Below are 14,337 nucleotides of genomic sequence, written 5' to 3' on the forward strand. Positions count from 1 at the left end.
TTCCGAGAACTGCTTCTTTTAGCTTTAAGCTCAAGTGCAGGCCCATGCAGAATGCTACAAGTGCCCTTCAAATCCAACAGTACACCTCTGCTTGCAGGGCTTGGATGAATTCCCTCTCATCTTGGCCAGGACTTTGGAAAACCCAGCTTAGCCTTGATGATTTTGAACTGGGCGGTGGTATTTGGAGGAAGGTTAGCTTTGGCTACCTAAATGCTTGTGAAAGTGTTAGCCACTCAGCTGTGTTCCACTGTTTGGAACCCCATAGACTTAGCCAGCCATGCTTCTCTGTCCCTGGAATTCGCCAGGCAAGAATACAGGAGTGGGTAGCCATTCCCTTCTCCAGGGGATCCTCCTGACCTAGGAATTCAACCAGGGTCTCCTGCCTTGCAGGCAGACTCTGTACTGTCTGAGCCACCAGGGAAGCTTAGGCGAGTGTTAAAATGAACTTCCCCAGAGCCCCCAACCTCCTGCAGCAAGTGGGTGAAGGCGAGCGTGTGTGTGTATATGTGTGTGCATGAGAGAGTTCGTGTGACTCATTAACCCCCATGAGTCCTGAGAGGCATGGGGAAACCAGTGACTCCACTCACCACCCCATGAGTCATGGTGGTCACTCAGATCATTACAGTTCCCACATAACTTACAAACACTATGATGGATCTATCCTGTTGTAGGGGAAGGGAAGGTCCTGGAAAGCCCAGTCTAAGTTCTACAGGCCACCCTCTTGTAAAATGTGACTCTAAGTGCCATGTCTTTAATGTCCTATTAATAGACATAAGCCAGCCTCTGTGTATGAGAATAGAGCCGGCCATGTACGAGGGCAGAGGAAGGGCAGCTGATCGCCAGAAGGGGAGTTGATCTCATTGCTTTCCTGAGGCGGCTGAAGGGTCAAGGAAGACAGAGTAATGTGGACTCCTGTCCCCAACCAAAGTGGCAGAGCTACCCAGGAGGAACCTGCTTGGGAGGCAGGTGGGGCTGGACTGTGTCACAGCGCTTAGTGGCGATAGCCCTGGCTGAGTGTCGTCAGTGTGGCCATTAGCATCACCAGATCCGTCGGGTGAGGACCAGTCACCGCGCCATCTCCGTTTTCCTCACTGCATTCACCTCCCCCAAATACTCTCCTTCACTCAGATGTCTCTTGTCACCTAGTCTGGGCCCTGAGGGATGGGGCAAAAAGTGCGGCGCTCCCAGGTGGCAGTGGTAAAGAATCCACCTGCCAACGCAGGAGAGGCAAGAGTTCGATGCCTGGGTTGGGAAGATCCCCTGGTGAATGGAATGGCAATCCACTCCAGCATTCTTGCCTGGAGAGTTCCATGGACAGAGCCTGGTGGTCTACAGTCCATGAGGTCACAAAGAGTCAGTCACACACACACACACACACACACACCAAAGGAGCCCGAATCCCATGGACAGAGGAGCCTGGCGGACTACAGTCCATGAGGTCACAGACAGTCACACACTCACATACACACACACACACACCAAAGGAGCCCGAATCCCATGGACAGAGGAGCCTGGCGGACTATAGTTCCTGGGATCACAAAGAGTCAGACACACACACACACCAAAGGAGCCCGATCCTGGGATCACAGAGTCAGACACACACACACCAAAGGAGCCTGATCCTGGGATCACAAAGAGTCAGACACACACACACAAACACCCCAAAGGAGCCCGAATCCGATAGACAGAGGAGCCTGGTGGACTACAGTCCCTGGGATCACAAAGAGTCAGTCAGACGGACAGAGAGAGACAGACACACCCCCCTCCCCAAAAGAACACGCACGCACACACACCCAAAGGAGCCCAAAGCTGGCTTTTCTGTGCTTTTGCTTTTCGTGGTGGTTGTTGGGAGCAGACGCTCCAAAGGAGCGGAGCCGTGAGGCCAGGAGAACTCGGTATTACGAGTCAGTCAGAGAAAAAGGGTTCCTGTTTGGGCTGCTCGGAGGAGCTAGACCAGAGCGCCTTCCGGGTCGGCCAAGTCCGGAAGCCGCCCCCGCGCAGGGCGCGAGGCAGAAGCAGAGCCTCGGAGGCTCCGACACCCTGCGCTTAGTTCCCCGGCGCTCGGGAAGGCGGCGGGAGCCGAGTGGATCGAGCGCTCCGCCCGGGCGCGCCAGGCTGGGGGCGGGGCCGCGGGTGGACCGCCGCCCGGGTCCCGGGTTCTGCGCATGCTCGGCTCGCCGGCCCTCCGCGGTTTCGGGGCTGGGGAGGCGCCGCCCGCAGCGGGAACCGGCACATGGCGCAGGTGGGGAGTGCTGGTCCGGGGGCCTGCGGTCGGCGGGGCGCGGGCGCAGGTGCGGGCCCGGAGCGCACGACTTGGCGCTGGGCCCCCGCGCTGCTCTGGCTGGCGACGGCGGCGGCGGTGGCGGGCGACCCCTCCCGGCGCCAGTGGCCGGTGCCCTACAAGTGAGTGCGCTGCTGGACGGGGCGGCCGAGGTTTTCGTCAAAGTGCTTGGGGGCGGGGCGGGTAGGAAGTTGTGTCCAGGCGCGTGATCGTGCGGGGGAGGCGCCGGGAGATGCTCAAGGCGCGGCGAGGAGCGAAGTGGAGAGTTTCTGGGGCGCGGCTGTTTGTTGCACGGTGCCCTGGGGTCTTTCTTCCTAAAGGGACCCTTGAGCCAGTTGCAAGGGGACTGTCCCGAATCGTGGGGGAAAAGGGACTAATGTTATTTCGTCGCGTGATTTTCGGATACAAATCGCTGACAGTTTGAATAGTTTGGGGAAACCTAATAATGTATTTTCTATCGTGTCAGGTCCTGTCATTAGTTATCGTGAGTGCGTAACATTTGCACGCCCAGTTACCAGTTAACCTAGCTCTCTTGGGACTTCCCGTTTTTAGCACTCAAAGTTGGGTGTCTAGGGAATCCCCTCGCCACGTCCTGTCCCCCCTCTTCCTGGCTGAGTGGCCTCGTCTGTCCACAGTCTTCAGCCAGGAGGTAGGACGCTGGTCTTATGCTGTGGATGCGGTGATGTAGGAAGCGTGTTTGAGCCTTTGAACTAGAACAATGTTTACGTAGCCTAATTATCAGAGGTGGCTGAGCAGAGAAAAGGAAGATAGTGTCAACATCAGGCAGGGGAAAAACCTAGCAGCTTTTGAAAATGCACACCCCTTTCGGATTACAAAATAGCGAGTTGGCAGGCAGGATAACCTCCTGGTCGCGAGCGAGTTCTAGGCTCTGACCGCAGATCGAGTCAGGCCCCATCATCACTAGCTGTGTGGTCATGGGAAAGTCGCTCAGTATCTCTGTGCCCACATATCCTGAGTCAGAAAGTAGGAATAGTAGTTACGTCAGGTTTTATTGTGGTGGTTAAATCTAGTAAAGGCCAGCCAGCATTTCAGACCTGATAACAGTATTAGTGTATTCTGCTCGCTGAATGGCTTGCTGGGCCTTCTTGTTTTGCTTGATATATAGGAAGAGAGAAGTTTGAAGCTGGTTTTCCCCAAAAGTAAAAATTTAATATTCAGTAAAACAAAGAAGAGATTGAAATCCAAAACTACTTGATTTACATGTAAGAGTTTGAAATGTTAAGCACGTGCCTTCATTTACCCCCATAATAAAATTTTAATTTTATTACGTTCACACTTATACTTTTGAAATTACCATTGACCTAAATTTGATTTTGCTGTAAGCAGGTGAAATTTATGTATAGTTAACTATTCATTTTTAAATCAGGTAAGCACCTGTAAAACAGGTAAAATTTTAGTTGAGTTTTTAATATTTTTGTCTGAATCAAGATTTAAACTTTTTAAGTTATAGACATTTTTGTTGATGTGTTAGGATTGTGAAATAATAGATCTGGGAACTTCCCTGGCAGTCCAGTGGTTAAGACTTCATCTTCCAAGGCAGGGATGCAGGTTTGATCCCTAGTGAGGGATCTATGATCCTGCATGCCTCACAGCCAACAAACAAAACATAAAACTGAAGCAATATTGTAACAAATTCAATAGACTTTAAAAAATAAATGATCCACATTTTTAAAAAATCTTAAAAAAAACACAGTCTGTCTGGCTAGGGCCTCAGAGATCTAGGATTCTTAGAGGACAGATGAAGTGAAGTGAAAGCAGCTCAGTTGTGTCTGACTCTTTGCGACCCCATGGACTGTACAGTCCATGGAATTCTCCAAGCAAGAATAGAGGAGTGGGTAGCCTTTCCCTTCTCCAGGGGAATCTTCCCAACCCAGGGATCGAACCCAGGTTTCCCACATTGCAAGTGGATTCTTTATCAGCTGAGCCACAAGGGAAACCCAAGAATACTGGAGTGGGTAGCCTATCCCTTCTCCAGTGGATCTTCCCGACACCGGAATTAAACTAGGGTCTCCTGCATTGCAGCCGGATTCTTTACCAGCTGAGCTATCAGGGAAGCCCATAGAGGGCAGATAGCAGCTTGTTTCTCCCTTTTCTCTCTCTCCCCAGTGCTAGATATGAAAGGTATATAGTGAGCACCTGCTGATCTCGATTCACTGTAGCCCTCCAGCTGCTACTACTACGGCCCTCTCGGGCCCCTTCTTGATGCATTACTGCCATGACCTCCTCACTGACCTCAGCCTTGATTTGGCTTCTCTCCCCAACCTCTTGTCATTCATAAAATGGTTTATTTTGGAGCAAATTCAGTTGTATCACACCTGCTACTTCAGATCCTTTAAGCCCCTTCCTGGGCGCAGTCCTCCCCAGTGTGTGACTCGGGGCGGGGGGCTCTTCAGTGTCCAGGCATACCTAGTTGTATTGCACTTCTCAGATACTGTGTTTTCTACAGACTGAAGATTTGTGACAACCTTGTGTTGTCCGATTTTTTTTTAGCAATAAAGTATTTTTTAATTAAGGTATGTATGGTTTTTGTAGACATAATAAGGTTACATGCTTAATAGACCACAGTATAATATAAGCATGATTTTTACATGCACTGGGCTGGGAAACTAAAGAATTCCAGTGACTCACTTATAACATTATTTAATGTACTGTGGTGGTCTGGAAGCGAATGCACACTGTCTCCCAGGTGTTCCTGAATTAGCTCAGAAAGACAGCCCCTGCCTCCTCTTGCTCTCACCACTCCTGCCTCAAATCTTGAATTCCAGTCTTATAACTAGTCAGCGGCTCAGTGGTAAAGACTTTGCCTGCCGCTCAGGAGCCACAGGAGACCTGGGTTCGATCCCTGGGTCAGGAAGTTCCCCTGGAGGAGGGCATGGCAACCCACTCCAGTATTCTTGCCTGGAGAATTCCGTGGACAAAGGAGGGCTTGGTGGGCTACAGTCCATGGCGTTGCAGGGCCGGCTGCCACTGAGCACGCACATACCCTGCTGCCCTTCATTACTTGTTCAAAGCCTTGCCAGCTGTTACCTCTCCTTGAGTAGAGGAATAGCATTTTATGTTTTGTTTCCTCTTTCCTAGTATAATAGTAGATCCTCAATAAATATTGAAGGAAATCCCCCCTACAGACTGTGCGCTCAGTCGTGTCTGACTCTTTGCAACCCCATGGACTGTAGCCCACCAGGCTCCTCTGTACATGAGATTTCCCAAGCAAGAATATTAGAGCAGGTTGCCATTTCCTCCTCCAGGGGGTCTTCCTGACCCAAGGATCAGACCCACATTTCTTGCATTTGTTTCCCTCCTTCCTACCATAATATATTCCTGGTATGATACTCAATAAATATCGAAGGAAATGTTGGCAGATTCTTAATAGAAAATATGTTCTATTTAATAATGATAATTTTTGAATATTGTTAACATATGGAATGTTTGGGAAGTTAAATATCATTGAAAACTACTCTTTTATTCAGGAAATGTCTATTAAATAAGATGTAGAGCTATAAACATTTCAGATGTGGTCCCTGTCTTCAGAATTCTCACAATGGGAGCAGGGAACTGGGAAGCAGGCAATTATCAGTGCTTTTAATGTATCATTTGCTATTAAAGACTCACTGGAGTTTGTTCATAGGATACACTATGGGCAGAATTTTGGATATTTTTTCTAAAAATGGTACAGTGAAATTAAGATCTGGATTCTAAGATCTATGAGAACCAAATTCCTCTTGGAATTTAAGTTGATTTTTTTTTTCTTCATTAGACGCTTCTCCTTCCGTCCAGAACCAGATCCTTATTGTCAAGCTAAATATACTTTCTGTCCCACTGGCTCCCCCATCCCGGTGATGAAGGATGACGATGTCATTGAAGTCTTTCGATTACAAGCCCCAGTGTGGGAATTTAAATACGGAGACCTCCTGGGACACTTGGTAAGGCTGCATCTTGATCTTATAACTGGCTAATTAAGTGATTTGATTAAGTGGATTTGAGGGAATAATCACTATTCAAAGGACTGGTTTTAGATTATGTTCTTTGGTGTTCCTCTTCAGTTCAGTTCAGTCACTCAGTCGTGTCCAACTCTTTTTGACCCCAAGAACTGTAGCACACTAGGGTTCCCTGTCCATCACCAGCTCCTCGAGCTTGCTCAAAGTCATGTCCATCCATTCGGTGATCCCATCCAACCATCTCATCCTCTGTCGTCCCCTTCTCCTCCTGCCTTCAGTCTTTCCCAGCATCAGGGTCTTTTCCAATGAGTCAGTTCTTCGTGTCTGTGGCCTAAGTTCCTCTTCGCAGATTTAAAATGAGCAGTCCAGAAAACACCAGGTTTTATGATGCTGACAGTAATCAATGCAGTTGCTCTCATCCCTTTTGATATTCTGAACCCAAACCCAATTTCTGTACCCAGATTCTAGAAGGAAGGAAAGGAGGAAGCCCAGAGCAGGGGGCAGGGCAGGTAGGCATCACTTCATGTCCAGGGCCTATTGTGCACACTTTTCCTAGATAGCTCACCATCTGAGCTTCTCATCACCTGAGAGGTACAGAGTTCCTGAGTCTGTGGCGTGGAGACTTCTCTTACTCATTCTAAGCTGTAAGGAGATTCTGAACGTCTCCACATAGCATGCAGTCTTCCTGAGATGAGCCGCAGTGGCCAAAACCAGAGTGGATGAGGGCAGGGAGTTAAAGGAGCCATGAAGTGCATGTGAGAATAGCAATAAGGAAGGGAAACAATTGTTCTACTCTGTATGCACTTCTGGTAGCATTTTCTCCTGTCTGGCTCCTGAACCAGTGGTTATTTCCCAAATGCTTTTATACATATATGACCTTTACACAGAAAATCATGCATGATGCCATTGGATTCAGGAGTACTTTAACGGAGAAGAACTACACGATGGAATGGTATGAACTCTTCCAACTTGGAAACTGCACATTTCCCCATCTCCGACCTGAAATGAATGCCCCTTTCTGGTGTAATCAAGGAGCTGCCTGCTTTTTTGAAGGGATTGATGATAGTCACTGGAAGGAAAATGGGACGTTAGTTCTAGTAGCAACCATATCAGGTAAGTTTCAAAAATATGACAGAATCAGTATCCCAGTGACAGAAATGACTTTCATTGAGGCCTCTCAGTAACATTCTGCTCTTTAGAGGTCAGTTTATAAAATACACTTCCTGAACCACTAACCTTTGACCCAAACTATTATTCATGCAAATCTTTAACATCAAATCTACAGATACGATATCTTCCCTATTGTCATAAAAATAAATGCTAAGAAACTCCGTACAATTAAATTGGACTTTCTAAAAAATAATAATAGAGTTTAAATCTCTGTCTTAGAGGTGACCACTAGTTTGTTCTCTCAATCTATGGGTCTGTTTCTATTTTGTTTTATTTTTTGGATTCTACATACCCTGTGAAGTCATATGGTAATCTGCCTTTCTCTGACTTACTCAATAAACATAGTATCCTCTGGGTCCATCCATGTTGTCACAAATGGCAAGATTTCATTCTTTTTTGTGGCTGGATCATATTCCATTGTATGTATATGCCACATTTTCCTTAATCATTCATCCCTTGATGGAAACTTGCATTACTTCCTTAACTATTGTAAATAATGCTGCCATAAATTTAGGGGTGCCTGTATCTTTTCAAGTTAGTGTTTTCTCTTCGTTTGGGTAAGTACCCAGGAGTGACTGTTGGCCATAGAAGCTGCACCAATTTACATTCCTATCTACAGTGCATGAGGCTTTCCTTTTCTCCACATCCTCACCAACACTTGTTGTTTGATGGCTTTCTTGATGATTCTGACAGGTGAGAGGTAACATCTCATTGTGGTTCTGGTTTGCAGAATTGGTGTCTTTTAAATGTAACCTGGGACTGTTAATTGTGTATCGTGCTGTTTATTTTCCTATTTTCTAATTGATGTGCCCCAAACCACCCCAATCATATGAAAGTCTGTTTCTCTTTTAACAGTGCTCAGTATGATAAATGACTCCCCTTCTTTCATTCTAGGCCAGCTCACATATCTCCTTTCTCCATATCCACCTACCCCATTATCTGCAAAATCTTCCTTCTGACATCACAGTATGACCATATGGACAAGTGCTCATTGTTTATTCTGTAGAAGAGTCTGTAATATGCTAGCACTTAAATCTTTTGTTATTCATCTGCCTTGTGATTAATCCTGTTCATTGACCTGTTTTCATGTTACCAAATAGTGTTTTGAAGCATTTTTATCTCTTCATCAGAAGCAGTTAGTTGGCTTTTCAGAACAGTATCCTCAGTTCTAAGAAAAGAGAATTTATATTATTCTACAAGTTTAATTCCATATAGTTTATAAAAGCAGCCACGCTATCCTATTGGGCTTGAATTGATTTTATGGACTCAAGCTAGAGTAACCTAAGAAAGTCACAAACAGTGACAAAGTGAAATGTTGGGATCATGCTGTTTTAGTCTCAGATGAGGTTGTAACCATGCAGAGTATAGTATTTTGGTAATACTTGGAGAGATCCCTCTGGTCTGGTAGAAGGTGGCAGGAGAGAGTGTTAGCCATCCTGGAGTCTGTATAATCCATGAATTTGGTCAAAACTATTTCCAGTTTAATTGATTCATTGGAAGAATCTGTGTGGTGGGTATAAAGATTGTAAGCAGACTCCCCGTAGTCGCAAGTACAGGGAGAAAGGGGAGATACTAGATATTCAAGGTAAATGGGGTATGGGCTTCCTTCTCAAGGAGCCATTCCTTGAACAGCAAATTCATATCCTGTGCATACTATGTTTTGCATTAAAAAGCTTCATGTTTCACCCTCCTCAGTTCTTCATACACTGTCTTGGCCCCACTCACTCATTCCTTTTCTACAACTTTTCCCTTGCTTCCTTTTACTCTTTTGCTTCTGAATCTAAGATTTGTTGAGCCAGGCAGAAAACGAGGGCTTCAGCATTTATATAATTTAGCTTTTGACTGTAGCTTAAATGGTTACAGAATTTGTATTTTTTTTATACACTTGTTATGTCTAATGTTTATATTATAGTTCAGAGGTATCTTGTGCCTTGAAAAATGAAACAAAAAAATTGGCTGAGCACGGATTCCTGTTTTAAGATGTAGGTTTGGAAATTTAGAAACGTGTTTATTCAGGTACTTAGGGCCTAAATCTGGTTAGAACATTTTACTTAAAACTAACATGATCAGCTTTAATTATGTCCACGTAATTTTTGTCTTGTTTGTTTTTAACTAGGAGGCATGTTTAACAGAATGGCAAAGTGGGTAAAACAGGACAATGAAACAGGGATTTATTATGAGACATGGACTGTCCAAGCCAGCCCGGAAAGGGGGGCAGAGAGATGGTTTGAATCCTACGACTGTTCCAAATTTGTGTTAAGGACCTATGAGAAATTGGCTGAACTTGGAGCAGACTTCAAGAAGATAGAAACCAACTATACAAGGATATTTCTTTACAGTGGAGAACCTACTTATCTGGGAAATGAAACATCTGTTTTTGGGCCAACAGGAAACAAGACTCTTGCTTTAGCCATAAAAAAATTTTATTACCCTTTCAAGCCACATTTGTCAACTAAAGAATTTCTGTTGAGTCTCTTGCAAATTTTTGATGCAGTGGTTATACACAGAGAGTTCTATTTGTTTTATAATTTTGAATATTGGTTTTTACCTATGAAATACCCTTTTATTAAAATAACATATGAAGAAATCCCTTTACCTAACCAAAAAAACAGAACACTCTCTGGTTTATAAAACCTTAATTCTACTGCTTTTCTTTCTACCAGCACATCAGTTTTTCAGGGAGTGGTTGTACAAGTGTGGGATTTCTTAGGCCTTTCTTCCTTGGGGCAGAAAGCTAACATACTCATGGGCAGCATTGCTTGCGTAATGGTACCTCAGGAATTTTTGGAAAGCTGTAAACTCTTACTGTGTTAAAGTGAACCCACGAGGTGATCTGGATTTCAGTTTCCAAGCTTCGTTCATATGGAGAATTGTATCACGTCAGATATAAAGGATCTTTTGACTCAATGTTACATTGTGGGTGTGGTGTGCTGAGGCTTAAATTAAAACACCCTTGGTGACATTCTCATGGTGGGAGCTATTTTTTCAAGGTATGATGGTTATGCATTTTCTCATTTAAGTACAGAGTTTTAACAGAATTTATAGCCTTTTTAACTTCAGGAACCAGGTCTTGCAGTTTGATTTTGTTGATTTCACTTAACCTTAAAGTGTAATTTGGACACCAAAGCTGGAGCAGTCGTGTGTCCAGATGCAGTAAAATCAGTGGTGAAGAGCATAGGTTTCCACCTAAAATTTCAGAACTAGCCAGTAACCAGTAATTTGTGATTTAAGCAACTTAACATTTCCTAACGTCAGTTTCTTCATCTCTAAAGCGACATCAGGACTGTTAGAAAGATTGAAGCCATGTATAGTTTGGTCTAGTGAGGTCACAATAAGTGGTTAACTGTAATGATTTAATCAAAGAAGAAACTGCCATCATTGATCTTGTCTAATGTTGTTTACATGCCAGCCTCTCCTGATTTTGTAACAACCACTTAGACTTTGAACTGGCAGCTTAGTGTTCTGCAGTTCTTCAAACATCATGGGAGCACCTGACTGCAAGTTATGTCAGGGTGAATAGGCACGCTCTTAACTCCTTCACTGCTTCAGAGTCCTTCTGCCACACACTGAAGATGCAGCAGTAGACAGAGGTACACTTCCCAGAGAGAGAGGGCAGGTTTTTGTCAGGGATCACCAAGTAGCCGTGCTTCTCTTAGGGCCATCAAACAAGGTTTCAAGGTCCTTAAAGTGTGTGATGATCAACTGAACACCTTATTTCTATCCATGGGAAAAAATACTAGTCAGTAAAATGATGCAGAGATCAGAGGAAACAGTCTGTATTTAATATTTAAATGTACCAATCCTATTCCGTTTCTGCCCACATTTGAGTGCTTCCTAAGAGGTTAGCACATTGAGTTTTCATAAAAAGCCTAAGCATAGGTACTGTTTACATGATTCAAATGAGGCAACAGACCTTTCCACAGCTACCCAACTCGTGGTAATGGAGCCTCATTTTGAACCAGGTTCTGCTGACGGAATGGGATGCACTGTCAAGCAGGGTTTTTCAGCGCTACTCAAAGTGTGGTTCTCAGAGCAAGGCCTGGACCAAATGTGACTAACCCCATATGTTACTGGTCTGTGAGGAGGTACTCTGAAAGCAACTTGGACTAATTTTTTTTCTGCCGAATCTTAATTAAAAAAAAAAAAAATGGAGCTTGTACTTTGCTTTTCTTTCACTTGCCTAGGAATTCATAAGTCGTCTTCAAAACTAGAGGCACTGAAACAGTCTGAAAACAAAAACCCAGCCCTTTAGCACAAGTAGCTTGAGAAGCACTGCACCATTATGCTGATGCCTGCTGCAGGGAGGGCGTCTTACCCACGTGGATGCAGAGAACTTGCTCTCACTGCCTCCATCCAGCCAACTCATGTTAATAGCATAAAACATTCCTCATTACTTTTGCCTCTAACCTGCTGGACGTCTTCAGAATACGCATAAGAAAACTTGGATTTTGCACTATCACCACCTAGTGGCTAAAAGCAGGCAATGTCAGCTTCTACAGACGTCTCAGGAAAACTGCTCGGGGAAGCTGTTTTGGATTTCTAGAACCGCACTGGGGTAACAAGCAGAAACTCCTGTGCCAGGTTTGTGATAACTGTAAATCACAGAACTTCGCTCCAGAGACAAATCAGCACATCCATACCTGGGACTTGAATGCAAGATTCTAAGTTACATTGCTTCCCTAGTGGCTCAGATGGTAAAGGATCTGCCAGCAATGCAGGAGACCCAGGTTCAATCCCTGGGTTGGGGAAGATGCCCTGGAGAAGGAAATAGCAACCCACTCCAGTATTCTTGCCTGGAGGATCCCATGGAGAAGCCTGGCAGGCTGCTTACAGTCCATGGGGTCTCAAAGAGTCAAACACGACTGAGCAACTAACACACACAAAAAGCATTCACAGTTTTTCTAAGAATACAAAGTAGACTACATCCAACAGATGTTGAAGTAGGAAGTGTGCTCTTTATTAGCACTCTTTGATGCTATTTCACTTTGTGGCTTTAAGATAGGGGGTTCTTTCACTACCAAAGGAAGATAAAGCACCTTTGAAGAGACTTCATCTAATGAACAAAAAATTTTTGCTTTACTCTCTTTCTCAAATGTGAATAGGAGTGTGTATATGGTACTCTTGTTTTTATAACTTTCTCTTTTTTGTTATACCTATACTATTTTATTTCCTGTATTTTGTTTGTTTGCTTTTTGTATTTATAAAATAATCTGCACATAATAGGAAAATCAGGAGATTTTGCTTTTCTTATTCTTCATGTATATTGTCTAGTAAGTCACTTGAGACTTTGGGATGTTTATAAACATAAAAAAGGCTGTATTTCTGCTCTCCTACACCTTTTTATCTGTGTAATGAGGTTTTAAAATAAGTTGTAGTTTTAAGTTTTTACTGCTCTTCATGGTCTAATTAAAAGTTTATAAGTTAAAAAAAAATACAAAGTGAAGAAATTCTATGAAAGTAACATATGGACTCAGGTGACTGTAACAGTGTACAGCATTCATGTTAAGTACTGCTGAAGAATTTATCAAACCTGCCAACTGTGCTTAGAAGATGAAGGCTTTGAAGTAGAGATGATTCAGGAACAAGCTTTAAAAATGATTATCGGGAAACCAAAACACAAGCCAGGCAGGAATTTCCCAATTAAATTTGCTGTCATCTGAACTACTATGTAACTTACATGTGATTTCTGTTTTTCTGTTGTAAACGTATAAAATTTTGTCTATGAAAAACCATTTAGTTGCAGTTTGAGTTATGTTACAGCTTTAGAATAAGTATATCCTCACTCGTTAATTCTGGCTCCATGTTAGGTAAGTATACCCACAAAGTGTCATCATTTATATCTGCAGGAGAATAGTCAGAAGGTGAAAATAACTTTAAATATTTGAGACTTACAGAAGAGTAACGCTCTCAAGCCTCACACGTACTTTTCCCTTCACAGCAAATGAGTTGGCCAAAGTTCGTTTCCAGCATCTTCCTCATATTTACCCTTTACTGTCCAAATAGCACCGTGCTCCTCAAACCTTCTATATTTTCTATTTAAAACAAGACACTTAATCATATATTCTTTTACTGGACTGATTATTCTAAGGATAAGCTCTTAAGTCACTTTAGAGTAACAGGTTTTGTGTTCTTTTTTCATGTATCATATGATATGTCCTTTTTTTTGTTGTTTTTAAGGAAAGTTGGGTATCAGAAAGTGGGTAAATTTTTTCTGGCTGCTTGGTAACATTTAATTGGCTTCACAGATAAACTGGGCTGGAATCTATGGAAAGATAGGGTAGAGGTTGTGAAAAAAGTGTTAGTTGCAGTCATGTCTGATTCTTTCCGACACCAAGGACTGGAGCCTATCAGGCTCCTCTGTCCATGGAATTCTCCAAGCAAGAATACTGCAGCAGGTAGCCATTTCCTTCTGCAGGGGATCTTCCTGACTCACAGATCAAACCAGGGTCTCCAGCATTGCAGGCAGATTCCTTACTGTCTAAGCCACCTGGGAAGCCCAGAGCTTATTTATAGCTTATTAAAGGACCTAGTTCAGGCCTGAGCCTTCTTCATACCAACCCTTCCCTTCTATCCTAAGATTTTCCATAAATATAAAAAATTCTTTGAAAGCAGTAAATTGATTTAATCTTCAGTCATGCCTGTTTTTTCCTGATAATATTGTTAGTGGCCCAGATTAAAGATTACCAAGGTAAACTGAAGTTACTTTATGAAAGACAGGGATGAAAATAACATTGTTTAGAAAATATTCTGATTGTACAGATTTATGTAAAGACGTTTCTAAAAGTGCTAGCTGGTTTCAAGGATCCTAAGAATTCTATTTCTGAACAGTCTGTTTTATAAATGCTTATTCTCAGTGCCTAATCCTGTATCTTCAATTTAAAAACAAACCATCCTGTCATATACATTATTTAACATTATATCCATCAAATA

General features: G+C 43.5%; 1 protein-coding gene across 2 annotated transcripts; it reads left to right on the top strand.

The window, feature by feature from the left end:
- Positions 1 to 2,045: 2,045 nt before the first annotated feature.
- Positions 2,046 to 13,139, top strand: CLN5 (CLN5 intracellular trafficking protein). Of its 2 annotated transcripts, none has more exons than XM_070380609.1 (4): positions 2,046 to 2,403; positions 6,057 to 6,222; positions 7,125 to 7,350; positions 8,302 to 9,474. In XM_070380609.1, exons 1-4 carry the CDS (start codon positions 2,234 to 2,236, stop codon positions 8,364 to 8,366), a joined length of 627 nt encoding a protein of 208 aa, XP_070236710.1. In that variant the 5' UTR covers positions 2,046 to 2,233; the 3' UTR covers positions 8,367 to 9,474. The 2 variants fall into 2 exon arrangements, with proteins under 2 accessions (XP_070236710.1, XP_070236709.1); XM_070380608.1 differs by lacking the exon at positions 8,302 to 9,474 and adding an exon at positions 9,524 to 13,139 and having other exon boundaries at positions 2,065 to 2,403.
- Positions 13,140 to 14,337: the final 1,198 nt, after the last annotated feature.

Source organism: Bos mutus, chromosome 12 (assembly GCF_027580195.1).
Source record: "Bos mutus isolate GX-2022 chromosome 12, NWIPB_WYAK_1.1, whole genome shotgun sequence".
NCBI lineage: Eukaryota > Metazoa > Chordata > Mammalia > Artiodactyla > Bovidae > Bos > Bos mutus.